Here is a 20,939-nt window from a genome sequence, read left to right on the forward strand (position 1 = left end):
TTAAGCAGTTCTGACCCAGCCCGCTAGCTAAGTCTTACAGCTGTGTATGAGCTGGACACGTTGTAAGCGGGTAATACTATTAAAAAACAAAAAACAAAAAACAGGGTGCCAGGGTGGCTCAGTCGGTTAAGCGACCGACTTCGGCTCAGGTCATGATCTCACGGTTTGTGGGTTCGAGCCCCGCGTCGGGCTCTGTGCTGACAGCTCAGGGCCTGGAGCCTGCTTCGGATTCTGTGTCTCCCTCTCTCTCTGCCCCTCCCCTGCTTTTCTCACTCTGTCTCTCTCTCTCTCAAAAATAAATAAACATTAACAAAAAATTTTTTTTAATAAAAAAAAAAAAAGGAAGGGGAGAGAGGGAAAGCAGCAGCGGACCAGATGTATTTATTTAATATTCATGGTGCACGGGGGCTCAGTACCAGACTTTCACTCTCTCATTTAACCCTCACATTCACCTTATAAAGTGGATGCTATCCTCACCCGCATTTTACAAATAAAGAAAGCAGGGGGAGGCGAACAGAAGGGAGCTGCACCTTCAGCCATTTGATTTATAGAAGGGCCAGACCAGGGCACTCAAGGCCTCACCGCACGGCTACTAAGTCGCTGTTGTGCACACCAGACTGGCTGCAGAGCATGATGGGAGAAAGGAGGCCCCGTCCGACCCCTGGAGAATCTCACAGTCCCAACCGGTGGCCAGCCTGCTATGCAACAGCCCCACCGTTCAGTCCACATCTTCTAGAAAGACTGAGTCAGAAAAGCAGTACCCACTTTGGTTTGCTTGGCCGGGAAGATTCCTTCCAGCGGGGGGGAAAAAAAAGGTAGCGATATTAAAAATTAATGTTTACTTCAAAATTAAAATGTTCTATTTCCCAGCTGTTAATTATTAAGTCTCACTGGCGGTCCCCATATGTCATTGACCCTAAGGAGCCAGATGACAGCCTAAAAACGCAGGCGGGGGGGGCAGGGGAGGAGCGAGGCTGAGCACCAGATCAGCTGGGAAGAGCCTCTATCTCAAGGAGGCTCAGTCAGCAACATCACCCACTGCCTCCCGCAAACGAAGTGACACAGGGCAGGCCACCCACGCGTGAGAGCTAGTCCTTGCTACCATCAAGTGCCAGAAGCGTCCAAAGTCACAAAGATGGGGCTCTAGAAAAAAGGACAGACTCCGAGCTGCCCAAATGCCTTTCTTCCACGCACGACACCCACCGCGTCAGTCTGTGTGACTCCACTATAGGGCAAAGGCTTCCACGGAATAAAACGGCCTCTATCACCAAAACACACACCTACCGAGGTCACTGCTAGCTTTTGACTCTTACGCACTTATTAACGGGTACAGGACGGGCCCCAAGCGTCGGGTAGAGAAAGCGTTAAACTTCTATCAACATGAGCCAGGTCAAAAAAGATGTGTTCAGCGTGTTCTTTACTGAACTCTCGATAGGCATCGGCATGCCAGGGGATGAGCCGGCAAAGAGCCGATGGAAGGAGGGTGGGGCTGTGGAATGCAGAGAAGGAGCCGATGTGGGAAGGACTTTGGAAGAAGGATTAACAGAACACATTAATCAATTAGACTGTGGGGTGGGTAGAGGAAAAGGATGAACCAGAGAGGTATTCCGGACTCTGGCTTGAGGTGGGAAATAAGGACAAGGGTGGGGTAGAAGGCGGAAACCCACTTGGGTCACGGGAGACGTGTACAGAGATGTCAGGCGGGCAGTTCGATCCAAGTCAGGGCTCAGGAACTCTTCGGGCTGAAGATCGGAATGTGGAGAGTCACACGCCCCGGTGTCTGCGGCCATGGAAATGGATGAGAGCACAGTGGAAGATGGTGTATAAAGAAAAAGAGACGACAATACTGGATGTCGTCTCCAGAAACTCTACTATACGACGAGGGAGAGGCCCTTATGGAGGAGACCAAGAAGGGAGAATAGAGAAGGAGGAGGGAAAGTCAGAGGATGTGTTGTCACAGAAGCTAAGAGAGCTTGATGTGGAAATGTGTGCACGATACATGGTAATGTATTGTAGGTCGTCTACATGAGAGGATACATTTATATGGATATATTTATTTGTTCATTCAATTGTGTATCTAATCGTTCACTCAGCTAAGAAATCTACTTTGGTGCCCTGGGAAGGCTTAAATTTGGAGCCTCTTCAAACCAATAGTCTTTGGCTGAGCCATGCACGGGGGAGAGTGGGGAGCGACAGCTGGTGGCCACGATCGGGCTCTCCTCTTTGTCTCAGCCCTCACCCCGCCTCCCAAGTCCCGCTCCCGGAGCACAAATGCCACGGTTAAAGTATACCAGCCTCCATAAGCGTCCGACTTCAGCCAGGTCACGACCTCGCGGTCTGGGAGTTCGAGCCCCGCGTCAGGCTCTGGGCTGATGGCTCAGAGCCTGGAGCCTGTTTCCGATTCTGTGTCTCCCTCTCTCTCTGCCCCTCCCCCGTTCATGCTCTGTCTCTCTCTGTCCCAAAAATAAATAAACGTTGAAAAAAAAAAAAAAGTATACCAGCCTCCTGAGAAAGGAGCTTGGCGACTACCTCTTGCTCATCTAGCCCACCTTTTGGTGGAGGTCTCCCTGTCCCCCTGCCCCAAACACACACACATTAAGGGGCTCATCAAAGCGACATTGCCTCCATGTTCTTGTGTTTCCAGTAAGGGTTTAGCATCTCACGGACGGCCACCCTGGTGCCTAGCTCATTGAATGAGACATGGGTGGGGGGTTGTGGGGGGAGGGCAGAATTCCCATCCTTCCACACTAGTGTGACCCCCTCCCCCCAAACAAAAAGAGAGCTTTCCAGAACATACTCAGTCTTTCCAGAGCTCACTCCCCTCTTACCAGAATAGTTGCTATTCTCTCCCTGTCCTCCTCCTCTATAGCTCCTCCTGCCCCCTTTCAGACTCCTCTTCCTTCACTGGCCCCTTAAGTGCTGACATCAGGATGTGGTTCTAGTCCCCCGCTTGGATGACCCCCTCACTCTGATGGCTCTTCACCCCACATCTCTACCACACATCTTCCAAGGAGCTCAAGGGCACCGCTATAGACTGACCATCTGTGCCCGCCCTCCAGAATTCCTACGTTGAAACCCAATCCCGGGTGTGATGGTATTTGGAGGTGGGGCCTTTGGGAGGTGCTTCGTTCATGGGGGTGGAACCCTCACTAATGGAATTAGTGCCCTTATGAAAGAGGTCTCAGAGAGCTCCCCGCCCCTTCCACTGTGTGAGGACAGAGAAGATGGCTGTCTGTGACCCAGGAAGTGGGCTGTCACCAGTCACCAGAGCTGCTGGTGCTTTGATTTTGGACTTCCCAGCCTCCAGAACTCTGAGAAATACATTTCTGTTGTTTATAAGCCATCCAGTCTGTGGTGTTTTGTTATAACAGCCCGAACAGACTAAAACAGGCACTCTGTGAATTTCTGTCCCAACGCCCCACAAGTACCTGAACCCACATACATCCCTCGTAGAGCTCATCCCCTGCTCCGACTCCTAGACCTGGCTGCCTTTCTCCGGTCCCTACCCTGGTCAATGGCACCACCCCCCACAAGTCTCTCAGGCTTCAAGGTCATCTGATGATCCTGGACAGCTCCCGCGTCTGTACTCCCCAGACGCATTCTTCTAAGTCCGATCAACCACGCCTCCTTCCCAGTTTTGGCAAACACTACTTGCACATCTCCTGCCCCTACAAGACCAGGAACTTCTTGAACATAACCATATGGATTGATTCCTCCTATCTCCTGTGCCTCACACGACATCTAGTACAGTATTTTTGACCACGACTCCCAGTGAGAAATGCATTTTACATCGCAACAAAATGCATGCACATACACATATATACAGAAACAGTAATTCAACCAAACAGTGTTTATCCTTCCACTTCATGTGATGCCCTCTGATTTTCTACTTGGTTTCAATTTTTTTTAAAAAAGCCCATTTTGGGGGCGCCTGGGTGGCGCAGTCGGTTAAGCGTCCGACTTCAGCCAGGTCACCATCTCGCGGTCCGTGAGTTCGAGCCCCGCGTCGGGCTCTGGGCTGATGGCTCAGAGCCTGGAGCCTGTTTCCGATTCTGTGTCTCCCTCTCTCTCTGCCCCTCCCCCGTTCATGCTCCGTCTCTCTCTGTCCCAAAGATAAATAAACGTTGAAAAAAAAATTAAAAAAAAAAAAAAAGCCCATTTTGTCCCATGAAGCTAGTTTCCTGAACACATTAATGGATAGTGCCTGATAGTTTGAAAAATGCCAGCTGGCAGATCATAGGTGTTTGATAAACATTTGTCGTATGATCGCCTAATGATGCATGCACGGCCCCATGAGAGTTTTCATCATCATTGCCATGTTTTCAGATGAGTTAGCTGAATCTCAGAGAGGAGTTTCCTGCTCCGACCCTACATGCTGTCGTTTTCCACAACACCCCGTGGTCAGTGAGACCCCTTCCAGCCTCAGGATTTTGTGATTCAGCTGCCGCCTTTCGACAACTGCTGTCAGAATCGCTGTGCCTCTGCTCAAGCATCTGAGGCAAAACATCCAGACTCTGGGATTCTCATCTAATCTATGGTGAACGTCTGACAGATGCTAAGACTCTGTATCCCCCATCAGGAGTGTTCTCAATGGCATTGTTGCCTACACAGTCCCCGCCACCTCCGACGGGGGCTAATGGATTTATGGCACGTGGCGAGACGCTTCTTTTCTTACTGTGGATTAAACCAGTCTGACAGCTGAAGTTCTTCGCTGTTTTCCTTTCTTTGTTCATCTCCCTTGTCTACGGCTTCCTCTTCTGGGTAACTGTGGGTCCTACGTACAAAGGGAAAGCAAGCAGAGTAAGACAGAGGCAGATCTATGGCGTCGGGACAGCCCGCGAATGGCTCGTGAAAACGCGCTCCGAGGCGGAGAACATGTGCAGTGAAAAAAATGTCTGGAGAAAGCTTCACGATACGAAACGTTTATTCGTAAACACACACTGTTGGTGAACAGGCTCAGGTCTCCCCTTTTCTATTTTTCTTCCGAGTCAGCGCAGTTAGCAATTTAGTGACCTAGAACCTTCAGGTTATTTCAGGGGGCAAGGGAACTTGCTGGAACAGTCCTCCTGTGATCGTCTTTCCCGCAGCTGAAACTTCAGCCCAAGCCCCACTCACCCCCGAATTAAATGGACAAACGTGACCATAACCCCCAAACTTCAATATACTCGTCCCAACCAGGGAATAGATTCCTTGGATGACTTCAACAGGCCAAAAAGACGAGTGACCGTGAAGGTCATGACCATGAGACCATTTTGTTTTGACTCTGTAAGCGTCAGGTGGGTGGACAAACACAGAGGGTCACCCCATCCATCACCTTACCTATTGTTAAACCAGCTTGGAAACCACCAGCCCTTCTGCGTGCTGCTATCACCCACCTCTGGGTTTCTAAGAAATGAAAGAGATGACAAACATTTTTAGAAGATGAGGCAGTCCCAGACTGGGTGGAGGCAGGGTGGGGGTGGGGTGGGGTTTCCAAACTCTTCATGGCAGAAAATTACTTAAATTTCCTTCCTTCTTTCTTTCTCTTTCTTTCTTTCTTTTCTTTTTTTTTTTTTTCTTTCTTTTGTTCTTTCTTTTTCTTTCTTTCTCCCTCTCTCTTTCTTCTTTTCTCTCTTTTGTTTGTTTGTTGGTTTCTCTCTCTCTCTCTCTCTCTCTCTTTCAGTTCAGAAAACAGAACTTCCGTTCATAAAACAGGAGTGAAGCTATTCTCTACCGGATGAGGAATAGAAGTGTTGAATCACTATATTGTACACCTGAAACAAATACAACACTGTCTGTTAACTAACTGGAATTAAAATAAACACTAAAAAAAAAGAAGAAGAAAAGAAGTCAAGCTGCTCTAGCTGAATGAGGGAAAGATACCCCAATAGCGCCTGGACCTCTCCTCCGTGGTGCAGCCCCTGGTGCTCAGCTCATGCAGGGAGCCCCGGCAGGGAGAGAGGAGGCAAGAGGAAATAACAAGTCGGGGAACACTGATACATAAGCCTGGGACATGGGTCTGCCACTAACTCGTGGTGTGACTGTGACGGACCTTTTCCCTCACTGAATCTCGGTTTTTTCCTCTGAAGTGTCAGATATGTGATAATAATAAGGATGGTGACAATCACAGTGATAATAAACCGAACATGGAGGTGGCTTTGAAAAATAAACGAAATAGCATCCATCAAAGAGCTTTATCAAAGTTGAAAATTGCTGTAAAAAGTTGTGATCTTAATTAAAAAAAAAAAAAAAAAAAAAGACCAGTGTCTATTTCCAAGAATGATCTCTTTTGCTAAACTAGAATTCAAGTTGCTACAAAGGTCAGCAGTGACAGCCTCAGGAAATCTGAGGGTCTCTGAAGCAGAAACTCAGGAAACTGTAATCAGAAGCCACCCTCACCACCCACATGTGGAAATTTCCAGACTCTCTCATTGTGAGAGTCTCTCCAGGGAGGGGACTTTCTGGAGAAGGGGAAAGAGGGGGAAGGCAGGGGTGCAGTGGCCTGTGGTTGGACAAATAAGACAGAGAGCCACGAACAGGCTTAATAATATTAAGAAACATGTTTTAGGGGCACCTGGGTGGCTCAGTCAGTTAAGCTCAGGTCATAGTCTCGTGGTTCATGAGTTCGAGGCCCGCGACGGGCTCTGTGCTGACAGCTCGGAGCCTGGAGCCTGCTTCGGATCCTGTGTCTCCCTCTCTCTCTGCCCCTTCCCACCCCAAAATAAATAAACATTAAAAAAAAAAAAAAGAAACCTGTTTTAAAGCTCATCTACTTTCAGGAGGTGTCTCAGATTCTTGACTATTAAAAAGGAGTGGTCACCATATGCAGGGAGACAACAGAAGACTTAATAAACAAAAGGGAACAGAAAGAGAAAGATTTAATTACTCGTGTAGGTATTTTCATATGAGCCTGGTCACCCCCAACTACTCGTGAGAGTAAAGGTTTCATCTTTATGTTCATTTTATAGCTGAGAATTTGCCCAAGTGGGGTTGGGCAAATTGCTAAGATCCCACAGAATGTAAGCGCAAAAGCCAGGATTTAACACCAGAGAATAAATTATATCAGAAATGAAGGCTGACGAAAGTATAAGCAGTTAAGCACAAGACTTTGCTCTGAGCTTCCTGGCAGCCAAGCCAAAGATAGAGAAATGAAGGCTTGGGCTCTGAAGGCTTGGGCTCTGAGTGGCTCAGTCGTTAGGCATCTGACTTCGACTCAGGTCATGATCTCACGGTTCGTGAGTTCGAGTCCCGCTTCAGGTGAGCCCCACTTCTCCTTCAATCTCTCTCTCTTTCTCTCTCTCTCTTCTCCCTGCCCCTCCTGGGATTCTCTCTCTGCCCCTCACATAGTACTGTGGGATTCTCTCCCTGCCCCTCACTTATACTCTCTCTCTCTCTCCCAAAAAAAAAAAAAAAAAAAGAAGGCTTACATAGTTCTCACTGCCTTTGGCAATAATAATAATAATAATAATAAATACTAGTTCATCAGGAGACTTTAACTTCTTTCCTGGTCCTTTGTCTCAAAGGAATTTCTTGCAAGGGTCTTTATAGAACACATACTGGGCAGCATAATGAAAAATATCTATCCTGATTCTTTTCATCAGCAAGGCAGAATGTTCTCCAAATGACACCACTTAAACCCATCATGAGAATCAAGGGCAAAATACAAGTCACAGTTCTTGTATAAAGGCCTGCCTAGGGAATGGGAGGCATGTGGTCCAGATCCCTGGGAAACCACCCTTCCCCTCTGCCCTTGACCGGAGCTCCCCTACTTGCCGCGGTGCTAAAAACGGGCTGTAGGGGGTGCTAGGGTGGACACGGGAGACATCCCATACATCTCTAGAATTCAAAGCACTTACTTTGAGTGATATATCCACAAGAAAGAGCCTTCGGGGCTGAAAGCAAATGAGAAATAAAAACATATCATGTTACTTTTAATTCCGAGAAAAGCTATTTTGCAATCATTACCATTGATGCCCTGGGCTGAGCTGAGAGCCTGGGTTTTGTCTACTCCTAGGTTTCTACTTTTCTTTGAGGTACAGCCAAAGGTATCGAGGGACTGGGTATTTTCAGTGGCAGTCCCTTCAGGGTTGTTCGGAGCAAGGGGTGGGAAAGAGGTCACGGGAGTATCTCAAATCTTCATAAAAAAAAATAAGAAAAAGGTGACACCTCTCCATTGGCTAGAGGTGGCTTCACTGAGGGAGGGGTTCCATCTCTGAAGCTAGTGGAGGCAGTGAGTTGGTCTGTAGGGACCTACAAGGCTGGGCCAGGGAATACATGACTCCTCCGTTGAGCCATCTCTAGCCATTCAGCAGATACTTGCTGAGCATAATTACGTGCCGAGTACTGGGCACACAGCACTGGCTAACACAGACACAAGGCCTATGTCCATGTGTCCTTGGGCTACACTCAAGCTAGCAGGGAAGGCAGACCCTATTCAGGCAATCACACGGCTACACGACCTCAAACTCCAAGCTATTGAAAAAAAAAAAAAAAAAGCATATGTACTCCAAGCAGCTAACAGGAAGACCTGGAAGGCTTCCTGGAGGAGGTGGGAATGTTTGAGCTGAGATCTGAAGGATAAATGGAGTCCAGGTGAAGGGGATGTGGGAAGAGTGTTCCAGACAAGAGTGAAAAGATACACAAAGACGGTGAGGAAAAAAAGGAGGCATTTAAATGTGCAAGAAAGTGGCAGAGAAGTCGCCGGAAGCCAGACCTTGCTGGGGCCTACTGGGGATTCTGCCCTGGAAAGGTTTTGGGCAGGGGAGGGACAGGGTCTTGCAGGCAACTGAAGAAGGTCACCGGAGAGGAGATGGCAGGGGTGAGGAGTGAATGTGGGTGACCCGTTCGGAGGTGATGGCTGTCGCCCAGGCACAAAGCAAGGCGGCCAACCAGATGGAGAGAAGGACTTGAGAGGCATTTTGGGAGGTAGAGTGGCAGGACTTGTCATGTGGCATCACTCCACTGCTCTGTGCAGGGAAGCTGTGCCCCAGAGCTAAGCCTTGTGCCCCCTTCTCCTCCCTGGGAATAGACGGGGGTACAGCCTGGTAGGAAGAGTTCTACACTTGAGCTCAGGCACCTGCCGTGGCTCAATTCCTGCCTGGCCCCAGTTTTCTCAACCCTGAAAAAAAAAGTGGCTCACAGTTGTTTCACACTCTGTAGTCTCTTATCCCCTCCTCCTGCCTTCTCCTCATGGCGGGGAGGAGGGGGGGTGGGGGGTCCTGCATCTCCTTGTAGGAATAAAATGCATGCTTTGTCACCACCTATGCTTTCTCCTCTGAGCCCAAGACTCAAGGACCACGCTCGAAAATTTCTTGTTCCTATACTGATTCTGACAATATCCATCAGAGCTAACCCTTAGCCAGGTACCCTTCTAAGCAACTGACATAGGGGCGCCTGGGTGGCTCAGTCGGTTAAGCGGCCGACTTCAGCTCAGTTCATGATCTCGCGGTCCGTGAGTTCGAGCCCCGCATCGGGCTCTGGGCTGACCGCTCAGAGCCTGGAGCCTGTTTCGGATTCTGTGTCTCCCTCTCTCTGACCCTGTTCATGCTCTGTCTCTCTCTGTCTCAAAAATAAATAAAAACATTAAGAAAAAAAAAAAGCAACTGACATAGATCATCGAAACCTCACAACAATCCAATCTTCTCATCCTACAGAGGCGGAAGCTGACGCACAGAAGCATTAAGTGATTTGCCCAAGGTCCTACTGCTGGTGAGGAGTAGAGCCAGTATTTGAACCTGGGGGATCAGACTCCAGGTCCTACAAGAAGTGGAAGGGGGAGGGGAACGGAGAGGAAGAGGGGGAGGGTCTGCTGCCACCCATTGCTCCGATGGCCATCCTGGCACTCAGGGCACTAGCTTCTAGATTCAGCTTTGCGACCTTGTCACGTCTCTTTACTAACCTGTCCTTTGTCCCCTCCTCTCCCAGAATCCTTCCACATCTCAGTGGTCACAGCAATAACATATTCATCCTTCAGGGCTCACATGCCATCTCTTCTGTGCCTTTCTTGATACGATCCTAGCCTGGCACATAGTAGGTGCTCAAGAAACAGTTGTACCTAAGTGCAAACAGTAGATCCCCCTCCAAAGCCAAACATAATCTTAGCCTCCTTAACTCTGACAGTTCCTTTTCTCTACCCTGACAGTCTTCCTCTTCTGCCGCTGGTTATTTATATGCCTATCTTCTTGCTCCGTCTAGATCATAACCCCCTGAGGGTAGGACTTGCACTTGTATCCCTAATCGGTTGATGGGCTCCATTTAGTTATTTTGAAATCCTTTTTAGCTCGGTGCTGTCCACCTGTCTAAGGCTAGTGCCCTCAGCTCACCTCAGGCCATCACATGGCCAATTCACAAGATGCCACAGTATCTGCTGCCTTTTATGCCTCTTGCAGACATTCACTAGATTCCTCACGTTGAAAAATGCGTGCCCGGAGTCTGGGTGCCAAACCATGGCCCCGGAGAGCGGCCAGAACCCGCTCCAGCTACCGTGTGGAGAGTGCCCAGCACTGCAAAATCACCCTCGTTATGGGAGGTCAGTGCCAGAATGCACACTGGGGCCTTTGGCTCCCATCTTTTAATTTTGTGAACCACCCAAAATATGAAAGTACGACTCTGGCTGAGATTCCAAACACCAAGCTTAAACAATCAAGCATTCAGAGCTTGTAGGTTATCAGCACAAGGATCTCAATCAACTCAGGGCAGGGACTCGAAAGACTGTTTGTTCTTCAGTTGGATTCTTCCAACCACTAGAGCTCTTCCTTCTACTTGTCAAAACCCCCTGTCTTGTTCTGCCCTCTGGAGCAGAGGAAGAGGAGGAGGAGGAGGAGGAGGAGGAGGAGGAGGAAAAGAAGGAGGAGGGAGAGGAGGAGGAGCAGGGAGAGGAGGAGGAGGAGGGAGAGGATGGCAGCTAGCATTCACTAAGTGCTTATTAACTCCCAGGCATTGCCCTAAATGTTTTATATACAATAGCTTACTGACTCCTCCCAATGAGGTACCTATGAAGCAGGTACTATTATTATCCCCTCATTTTTAAAGAGAGGGAAACTGAGGAACAGAGTTGCTGAGTAACTTGCCCAGGGCCACAGAGGAGGTGAATGGTGTCACAGAACCAGTTCCAGGCAGCCCAGCTCCAGACTCCAGACAAGATATTTCCTCTGCCCTCAAGTACCCAAGGGATCCCAGGGTCCCTGCGCCTGACTCTGAATTACCTTGCCTCAGGACTAAGTATGTCCAGTTTCCTCAATTCAAAAGACAGACGGGGTTTGTAGACTCCTTGAACTTGACCACACCCTAGCTTGTCTCGATTTTGTTAAAATGAGTTGTTCAGAATGAAACAGAATAACGCTCCAGAAGGGGTTAGATCTACTCTGCACTCCCGGGAGTAACAGCTCCCACTGTTGCTCCCACGCTCTGGAGTCTTCCTTCTGCTGATGTACTTAAAGGTACAGATCCCTTTTTTTTAGTAGCCAAGATGGTCCTGCAGGCTTAAGCTTTAAGAGCAGAAGGAATTTAACTGTTAATCCAGGCTGTCACCTTTAACTTCGGGGCCACTAAAAGGACTTCATCACGAAAATATTAGTGGTGTCAGGACAGCTCCCCCGCCCAGAGTTGTGTTGTGGACTTCTTGGGTAAAGCGCCTCCTAAGTCAAAGGGATCATGCATTTTTGGAGCTGTTTGCACAGACTACTTTCTGTCAGGAGCCTCTCCAGCTGGAATCTCTGAGACGCTGGATTTTCCAAAAGCACAGAAGCACGCATATTTGGGGGGGGGGGCGGGGAATCCACTGATGCATTTGAAAACTCAGAAGTGTTTCATTCATTTTGCCTTCCAGAGTTACAACAAAACAAAACAAAACAAGACACCCAAGCATGTTAGCCAGGCACAAATGAATCACCAGCCGCTCAGAGTGGATCGTATAGCGAAAGTCAACAACTTAAGTTATGCCTTTCAACTCTGAAAATATCTTAGAATTGGAAGATGTGGGGTGGATTTCTCATGGCATTCCTGTCTGAAATTTCCTAAGGTAATTTCCGCAGCTCGTCATACCAATGATGAAAGTTACATTTGGGCTTAGGACGGCCTCGCTGTTTCTGCACATAACCCACCCAGAACGGCAAAGGTACAAAAGTCAAGACATTAGGAACGTGACAGGAAGGAAGGGGATTAATTAGCCAGAAGGTACTTGTCGATCTAATGATTTTAAATATAGTCCAGGGCTCAGGGATACAGGAAGGGTGGAATCTCTTCTTCATTGTTAATCCCAGTTTTAATTTCAACCTGGTCACGTGGCTGACACGAGGAGACTCAAGTCCAAGGTGGGTGTCACACTCCACAATTACCTGTTGATATATTCCCAAAACACAACAATTACAGTCGAGACAACCAGCATTGACAGAATCACTTTTCCTTTGACATTCATTATTTTCTCCTGGGGAGACAAAAAAAAAAAAAAAAAAAAAAAAGGAGAAAGGAAAAAGCAGATTAAATAAACACAAAGTGAGGTATGGTTTTCTAAGAAAGGCTGCCACCTTCAGAGAGGAAAAGCTCATAAATATTTAGCTAGCGCGAAGGAGTGCCATTAGCTAGCTCAATGGCAAAGTAGTAATTCAATGAGTTGGCAGGGCCGCCCGGGTGGGAAGGGGGCTAAGGTCACTCTGGCGCTGGGAGGGAAGGTATTGCAACTGATCCCGGTCCGCCATGGATGTGGGTGGGCGAGGGTGTAGCTAGAAACCGTTCCCATGGACCCTCGCTGCCTCCTGACCCAGATTATGGGAAACCATCCTTTCCCTGGCTCTGCTGCCGTTGACATACTGACCACAGGCCCCATCCTCGGAGGGGAAGACAGCCCTGGTCCCTTAAAGTCTAGGCTCTCCCATTCTCAGCCCCATCTGGCTTTTCCCCACCACACCCACGATCAGTCAATCAATCAATCAATCGGTGCACAGTGGGTACTTAAATATGTCTTGATTGCTGCATGAAGTCATGGTTGGAGAGGGGCTGGGTGCCAGGTGGGGAACGACAGGTTGCAAAGTACTTTAATTTGGGCGGTGAGGGAAGACCTTGCCGGGGAGGTGACTAAAGCTTCCCAAGGGATGAAGACAGAAGGCAAAAGGGCGAGAAGTGCAAGGCAAGTCCCACACTTGGGAGCAAACAGATCTAGATCGGCACTGTGCCCACCCGTCATAATGATGCGATGTCTTCACTCCCAGAGAAGGGCGGATTTGGGTGCCAGCCCTCATACACACAGAGCTGGGGGACCTTGAACATGGGGCAGGGTCCTCATCCACGGCTCCAGAAAGCTCCGAGGACCAAAGGCCTTTTTATAATTTAATTGGCACCAAGATCCTAACTGATATGAGGCTATTTATAATCTTTATCCCACTTGGTGATGCTGTTTACATGTTTCTTTGCAGAAATACTGATGGATTTCATTACGTCGTGCAGCATAATACACAATTATGGGCGTTACATAATACACGATATATTATCTGCACCCCCCGGAATTCTGAATCCCAACATACCTGGCCCCAGAGTTTCAGAAAAGGGATTGTGGATCGCTAACTGAATTGGTTCCTTCATCTCTAAAACGGGGACGGAAGTGGTGATGATTGCAAGAGGTAACGTCCACAAAATGCTTCACATTGCGCCTCACACTATATACATGCGCCCCAAAATGCTAGTTCTGGTTACCGGTGTCCATAAAATGGGCTGTTGGGAGGCTCCAATGGGACAGCACGGGGCCTGCTACTCGGTAAGAGCTCAAAACGTATATGAGGAAAAGGAGTAAGAACGTGTTAAACAACGAGGTGCAAATAAATGCAGATCGGGGACTGTAACAGTTTATCCATCTGTTCGGTGCCACAGCCTGATTAAGAGCTCCTGGGAAGCGGGAGGCACCCGGAGTTTCTCCGATCGAGCCCAGGGCCCTGTTACGGTCCTGCTACAATACCTGTGTGTGCGGAGGAGGTGACAACGTTGCATCCCGAGCTTTATCAATGCCACCTGCTGAGGATCCAACGCCAACTGCTTCCCGGTGGAAGAAACACTGAACGCTAAACCGAGGAACACCCCAACTCCCGGCGTGGAGAACAATGACACGCTGGGCAGCGCCCAAATCAGACACACCTCCCCACCCCCTCTCCCAGTATGCGCATAACTTTTTAATTCCAGACACTAGCATCAGAGGCAACCCTCGAAGCCCGTATCTTTCTGGAGATCGCTTGAACCTGCTTATGTTTTGCTGGAGACTTACGCCTGGAGGCCAAGTGGGTGAGCCAATACCGGGTCTTTTTTTGTTGTTGTTTGTTAAGTTTCTTTATTCTGAGAGAGACAGAGAGAGCGAGCGGGGGAGGGGCACAGAGAGAGAAAGAGGGAGCATCCCAAGCTGGCTCCACGCTGTCAGCACAGAGCCTGATGCAGGGCTCGAACTCACGAACCTGTGAGATCATGACCTGAGCCGAAACCAAGAGTCGGACGCTCAACCGACTGAGTCAACCAGGCGCCACCCCCCCCACCCCCCACCCAATACTGCGTGTTTTAGCAAGCCACTAGAAATGGGTGTATCCATGCTTCCTGGGATCTGGAATCCAAGTCCCCAGGGAAGGAAGGGTTGGCAGGGTGGCCAACAGAGCTTTTAAAACATTTTCATTTCTCTCTCTGGACACAAGTGAAGCATTTGGCAGTCAGCACGGTCTAAAAGTCCTTCTCTTATGTTTCTGTCTCAGAATTTTCAAAACTGTATAATTCTGAAAATTGGTGGTTGGCTATCTGACCCACCAAGCAGGAAATGTGGGATGGCTTCTACATTCCTTCGTGTAAAGGGTAGAGCACCGAACTGGGACCTGCTGAAAACTGACACCGTGTCTCACACGGGAGAGTGTAGGTCTAGGTCACCTGGGTGCCTCCTTTCCCAAGATTTAGCCAGTTCTGCCAGAATCCCGCCCCCCCCCCCCCCACCTCCCAGGCCTTCTTGTCACACTTGTGATTTTTCCCTAAGTCTGTCCTACCCCAGGCACGGGCTGCCCCAGGGCCAATCCTAGACAGCGACCCTCACAACGGCTCCCACATGAAGTGTGACCCATAAATTAATTCTTCCGTACCCACCCCATCCTGTGCCCCCCACCCCAACAACAACCACACACACATGCACCCTTCAGAGAATCTCAGAATTACACCCCAACTGGGCTAAGTCAAGGTATTCCTTCCAAACTGAATTCCTCTCTGAAAGGAATTCTGGTGAACCATGTTTTCTCCATCTCGTGTCAGGGGAAAAGGTAAACGTCTCAGCTGAATAACAGAGCACTCAGAAGCTCTGGAAAAGCCATTATTTCGGGAGAACGGGAATTGGGCAGGGAGAAAGCAGTGCTGGAGGAAAGCAAACCTTCCCACAGGTTAACAAATCCTCCTCTCTGCCTCCGATTCCTCCCCCGGCCCAGGGAACCCAAGCCCTCCTCCCTGCGAAGCTGCTTCTGCGAGCCTAGTAGCTTCTGGAATATTGCACTGAAGTCAAAAGACTCAAAAGGATCCAGGTCAGGTAGTGACAAGTGTTGCACAAGAACACAACTCAGGTAAGGGGACAGGGGAGGGGCACAGGCACCAACTGGGTGTTCATGACCTTGGACGGAACTCGAGTTCTCCACACCCCCCTCGGGGACGCTCAGACCCGGGAGGAAACTAGACCAGCACTGAGACTCTGGAGTCAGCGGTCCTGGATGTCTGCCTTGGGTGAGTAGTCTGAGCCCCTAATTACATATACAAAATGGAGCTTGAAACACCCTCCTCCGGGGTTCTAGAAAGGACTGAAGGAGATCGTGTATACGCAGCACATGGTGCCTGGTGGTCAGCAAATGCTCCACACCTGGCAGCCGTCAGGACGCTGAGGCTTTCTAATGGGAGAGTTTCTAAAATGCGTGCTCTAGAGCAGAGCCGTGCTGTACCTGAGGGAGTCTGGGTCCCCCAGAAGAGTCAAGGGTGAGCCCACCCCCCACCGCGAACTGTGACAGTGCTCAGCGCTCCCTCCCCATTGCCTGCAGCCTGGGACCCGGCTGCTCATCGCGTCTGCCCCCCCTGCCTGGTGCTCGAGGCAGGCGGGCAGGCGAGGAAGGGGAGGTTCGTAGGTGTAACGGACCTACGGGTCAGCCCCAGCCCCTCCACAAAGCCGGCTTTGTAACCCAGGATCACGAGTTTCTCTGGCCTCGGTCTCTCTGTCTGTGAAACCAGTTCTGTGGACTTAACTTCCCACGACGGGCTTTCCGTCGATGGACCCGGGACGTGGAAGAGAAATCAAGAAGAGAGCTGGAAGTCTCGGCTTACGAAGGCGGTTCACTGAGACCCACCGGGAGCTCCTGGTGCCGTGGCCCGTGTGGATTCCTTGACGTGATGACAGCATGGCGGGAGCACCAACCCGCACGTGTTGAGCCCCGAGGCTGACTTACTCAGAAGCTGATGAAGCCTGGGTGTCCTGCCCCCTTGCGAGCCTGGGCCTGACCTTCTGTTGCGGGTGGCGGGTGGGTCAGGAAGGCCTCCTAGAGGCAAAGAGTGCTGCCGCTGTCTGAGGGGATCATTCCAGCCTTGGGGCCTGTCCTGGGGCTGCAGGTGGGGCCGGGGGACTGAACCCACTACCTGCCCGCCCACCTGGGTCCCAGTAACAACCTGCCCCACAGGCGCCCTGTTGGGCACCCAGGAGCGCCCCCCCTTGGGTCCCAAGAGGAGGGGCTCGAACCCCATGCAGCTCTGCGCCACCTGAGGGGCCACCTCGCGCCCTACCCCTGCCCCATCTAGGATCAAAGAGCTGGGTTCTCTGGGTGAGAAACAGCCGAAAGATTTACAGATGTGTCACCACCAACACTAAGTTGTGAAGCTGGAAGAGACATTTCTAAAGTCTCAGTGATAAGAAGGAAGGTCGATTCACCAGGCCAGAGGCCAGACGGATTCGTCTCCCTTTGGTCTCTATTGAAAATGATACTGCAGAATCATCCTAACACAAAGAGGCCATCCAAGACTATGCAGCCAAACGATGACAGGTGCATTAGACAGCTAAGCACTACTAATGGTTTTTATGGTGTTTTCACGTCATTTTATTATGATGTCATTTTCCTGGGTCTTTTCCTGTTTGAAGTATTTGTCAGTTTTTGTTATTTGCTGTGGTATCTCTTCTCATATCCTAGTATTCACTTCCATGCCTAATACTGTGGGTGCAACTCTGCCTTCTGTCTCTTGAAGACGGCTCTGAAAATGGAATAAACTTCAGGCCCTTGGACGCTCCCCAGAGGAACTAGGTCAGGCCCCAGGCCAAATGTTTTCCCAGTAGTCTCTCTGCTAAGCCCCACGGTTACCCTGTGAAGTTACTCTAGTGTCATCCCCGTTTTAAAGATAGGAAAACAGAGGGGCGCCTGGGTGGCTCAGTCGGTTACGCGTCCGACTTCAGCTCAGGTCATGATCTCGCGGTCCGTGGGTTCAAGCCCCATGTCAGGCTCTGTTGCTGGCAGCTCGGAGCCTGGAAACTGCTTTGGATTCTGTGCCTCCCTCTCTCTGTGCCCCTCCCCTGCTCACACTCTGTCTGTCTCTCTCGAAAATAAAGAAACATTAAAAACAAATTTTAAAAAAAGATAGGAACGTAGAGGCTCAGAAAGGTTAAGTAACGTGCCCGCTGTCACACAGCATAGACCAGCTTGAGCCTCGGCAGGCGCCTGCTGTGTGTCGGCTGGGGCCTTCCTCGCTCCCCGCCCCCCTTGTTCATCCCTCGTCACGGCCAGAGTCCAGAGTCGTGGCTTTTGGTGGCGGAGACTGAGGTTTAACACAGACTGAGGTTACTGCGTTCACCCAGAAGAACTGGGGGGAGGGGCGGTGCTGACTTTGAAAAGCAGACCCTTGGCCTCGCAGGCCCAGCTCTTGGAAGGGGGTGGTGCTGGGGGGTTCCGGAGGGGAGTGCCACTTTCTCCGCACCCCCTGCTAAAATGGTGGGCATCACAGGGAAGAGCTCCCCATTGGAAGAAACATGGTGCAATTTGTGGGGAAAAAAAATATATATGTAGAAAGCTGCTTCCAGTGATGTTTTCCATTATGAGGGTCAGAGTAAACACAGACGGAGGAAACAAAGAGTCAGGTCTCAGACTAAATACACAGCTAATTGTCGCTCCAGCCATCACAAACGGAACAACCTGTTCTCTGAAGTCCGTCTTGTGGTGCCTTTTCTTGAATCCCCTCCAGGAAATCTGAAGCCTGCATCCAGCCACCTTTTCCTTACTGCCTGGCTCCGGAGTTACTGTGCAAGGGTTTTTTTTCCAAGAGAAATAAGGTAAACGAAGTGTCTGCACTGCCCTGAGGGGGCTCTGCCTCAACGTCAGCCCAGAGCCCTCCTGCCTCCGCATCGTCACTCTGAATCCTGTAGAGAAAACCCCAGGCCGTGGCCACACCAGCCAGCCACAGCCCCGTGAGGTCCTGCCAGGGGGAGGGAGCAAAATAAAGCAGAACTTACAGTGAAACCTCTGAGCCAGCATCCCACCAGCTCCTGCTTCTAGACGGGGGAGAGAAGGACTTTGTCTTCTTCCAGAACTACTGAGGGCACCAGCAAGAGGGGCAGGGGAGAAGGAGGTTCCTCCCTGCCAGACCCTGCTCGCAACTCCCCCATGGACCCCGACAAGGCAGAAGTAAATCATTCCAGCATCTCGACATACCTCATCGTCTGCTTCTCTCCCCGCAGAGTAAAAGGCAGAACAACAAAGTTCTATTGAGCTCCGCTCTGCAGAAGGAGGCAGGGCCGGGAGGAAGGGGAAGGTGCTGTGTTCCAACTCCTGTCAAAAGAATAAACAGCTGTTTCAGGAAGGGGGGCGGGGGGGAGACAGATCCCGTAGCAGCCAGGGGCTTTGTTCCTCGCTGGCCCCAGGAAGTGGGCTGTTTATCAGGCCTGTTGACTCCGAGGTACATGCCAAGGCAGAGACGTCTCTCTCTGGGCCCATGAACGGCCCGGCCTCCCTCCCCGGGCGAAACTACAGGCCCAAACTAGGCCTGGCGTTGGAGGAGGCAAGGCCACCACCCTTCAGAGGGACACACAGGCCGCCCACGTCACCCACTCCTTGGCAGAAATGGGAACTGTTCTGAATCCAAACAACCCCAAGTAACTACTATAAGGAACAGCCAATGAGAGGTCTAAAAAAAAAAAAAAAAAAAAAATGCAGGGGTGGGTGGGGTGGGTGAAGGAGAGAGTCCTCAAGACTCTAGTCGAAATGCCACCTGAACGTTCCTCAAGGTTGAGCCTCTCCTCCACATCTTTTGAACCTCGGAAGTTGTTTTGTTTGAACACTATTTTTATAGAATGTTATGAGATCTCCCGCATCGAAAACCGAGCTATAAGAACTTTAAAAGGTCACGGAGGCCCAACCCTGCGCTTTGGCTGAATAATGCTTAACCCTTCCCACACCCACCTCCTGCTCCTAAAATAGAATTTTCCAGCTGGAAAGGACCTTAGAACAGTGGATTTCTCAAATGTCAAAACAGCTAGAAACTTTTATTAAAAAAAAAAAAAAAAAGAAAAAGAAAAAAACCCACAGGAAGTCATTCTCAGAACCCCACCGTGCAAGATGGAGCATACAAACTGCTTTGGCCGAAACAGGGAAAGGAAGCGCAAAGAGCCCCCCCGCCCCAACCCCGGCCCTCCCGAGGGGCCCCACACCCCTCACCTCCCGCGAGGATAGTCTGGCAACCCCAGACTTAGGAGAGGGGGCCAAAGTCCAGGAGCCCCACCAAGCGATGCCTCATCCAGCCACTTGCAGCTTGCTGTTAACAAAATCTCACAGCCCCTCCTCCGGGGGCCTGAGTTGTTTGACCACAGCGTTCAGCACCTGAAGTTCCAACAACATGCTTAAATCTAGTAAAGCTGAACAAAAGCGCACCTGGCAACCCATCACTGCACTGTTGGTCTGGACACCACGGCAAATGTGCATAAGCCCACCAAGAGACGCAGACCGGGACGTTCACGGCAGAGCAAAAACTGGAAACAACCCCAAAGACGATCATCAGAGCAGATCGGTAAGGTCCTAGAGCGGGATTCCAGGCACAGCAATAAGAATGAGCCAGCTGTAGCTGTTAGCAGCCACGGGATGGATCTCACACCCATCATGTGCAGGGAAAGAAGTCTTGGATGAGTCCCTTTATGTAAAGCTCGAGAACAGGCAAATCCGTCTGTGATGCTGAGATTCGGAAGGGGCCCAGAGAAGCTCCTGTGGGGCCGGTCATGCTGCTGCTTAAGTCGGGTAGTGGATACACAGGGGTGTCCACTTGGTGAAAATTCATCACAAATGCGCCTTTTCTGTGTGAATGCTAAGAACAGAAACCAACAGAAAACTTTCTGCTGAAAACTGCCTTATCTGCCTTATTCTGTCTTCCCCTGACCCTGGCTTGAGGGCCACAGGCCCTACTTTTTCCTTCTTTTGGGTTCCCCGCCACAAATACCAAGCATCACCGAGCACCTCCCTACGGGTCCAGGGAGGATTTGCTGCATTACACGATCTAGAAATCTGGAGCGATGGTCAGTGCGAAAGGGAAAGATAGCAGAGCCTAGACGCTAAGATAAGCCGGTCCTTTTCACAAGCAAACGCCTCCCACAGGTCAGAAGGGGCTCCCGCTTCACGATTTGCAAAATCAGCCTCTCTCGGTAATCCTCGGGGTCACCCACAAAGCGGTCGGGGAGCAGAAGGAGGCTCTGGGAGTCTCAGTGATTTGCTCAAGGTCCACAGCGGGACCTTGAGTCGGAGGAGCTGTGCTTTCTCCCCTAAGCTGCCTCCAGCGGGGAACACTCAGCAGGCTGGTGGAGTTAGAGTCTCCAGGCTGGTTAACCACAGCTCGACACAGTGTGCAAACCTAGAAGGCAGAACGTTTAACTTCTAAAGATCCAAGATGGTTTTCCTCCTTCCCTGACACAGTCATGCTCAGACCCTCAAAACAAAGGGGCACACACTTGTGGTCAT

General features: G+C 50.3%; 1 protein-coding gene across 5 annotated transcripts in view; it reads right to left on the reverse strand.

Annotated features, from left to right (window-relative positions):
- Positions 1–20,939, reverse strand: part of GGTA1 (glycoprotein alpha-galactosyltransferase 1 (inactive)) — a 57,821-nt gene that overhangs the window by 9,621 nt on the left and 27,261 nt on the right. For 2 of the 5 annotated variants that reach the window (XM_043566553.1, XM_043566555.1), the window contains exons 2-6: positions 18,651–18,767; positions 12,315–12,403; positions 7,836–7,871; positions 5,320–5,385; positions 4,676–4,774 (exon numbers count right to left, since the gene is read on the reverse strand). In XM_043566553.1, coding sequence (XP_043422488.1) covers positions 4,676–4,774; positions 5,320–5,385; positions 7,836–7,871; positions 12,315–12,394 — 281 coding nt within the window. In that variant the 5' untranslated portion in view covers positions 12,395–12,403; positions 18,651–18,767. Of the gene's footprint in view, positions 1–4,675; positions 4,775–5,319; positions 5,386–7,835; positions 7,872–12,314; positions 12,404–18,451; positions 18,595–18,650; positions 18,768–20,939 lie in introns of those variants that run through there. The other 3 variants (XM_043566556.1, XM_043566554.1, XM_043566557.1) reach the window with 3 other exon arrangements.

This window comes from Prionailurus bengalensis, chromosome D4 (genome assembly GCF_016509475.1).
Source record: "Prionailurus bengalensis isolate Pbe53 chromosome D4, Fcat_Pben_1.1_paternal_pri, whole genome shotgun sequence".
Classification (NCBI taxonomy): domain Eukaryota; kingdom Metazoa; phylum Chordata; class Mammalia; order Carnivora; family Felidae; genus Prionailurus; species Prionailurus bengalensis.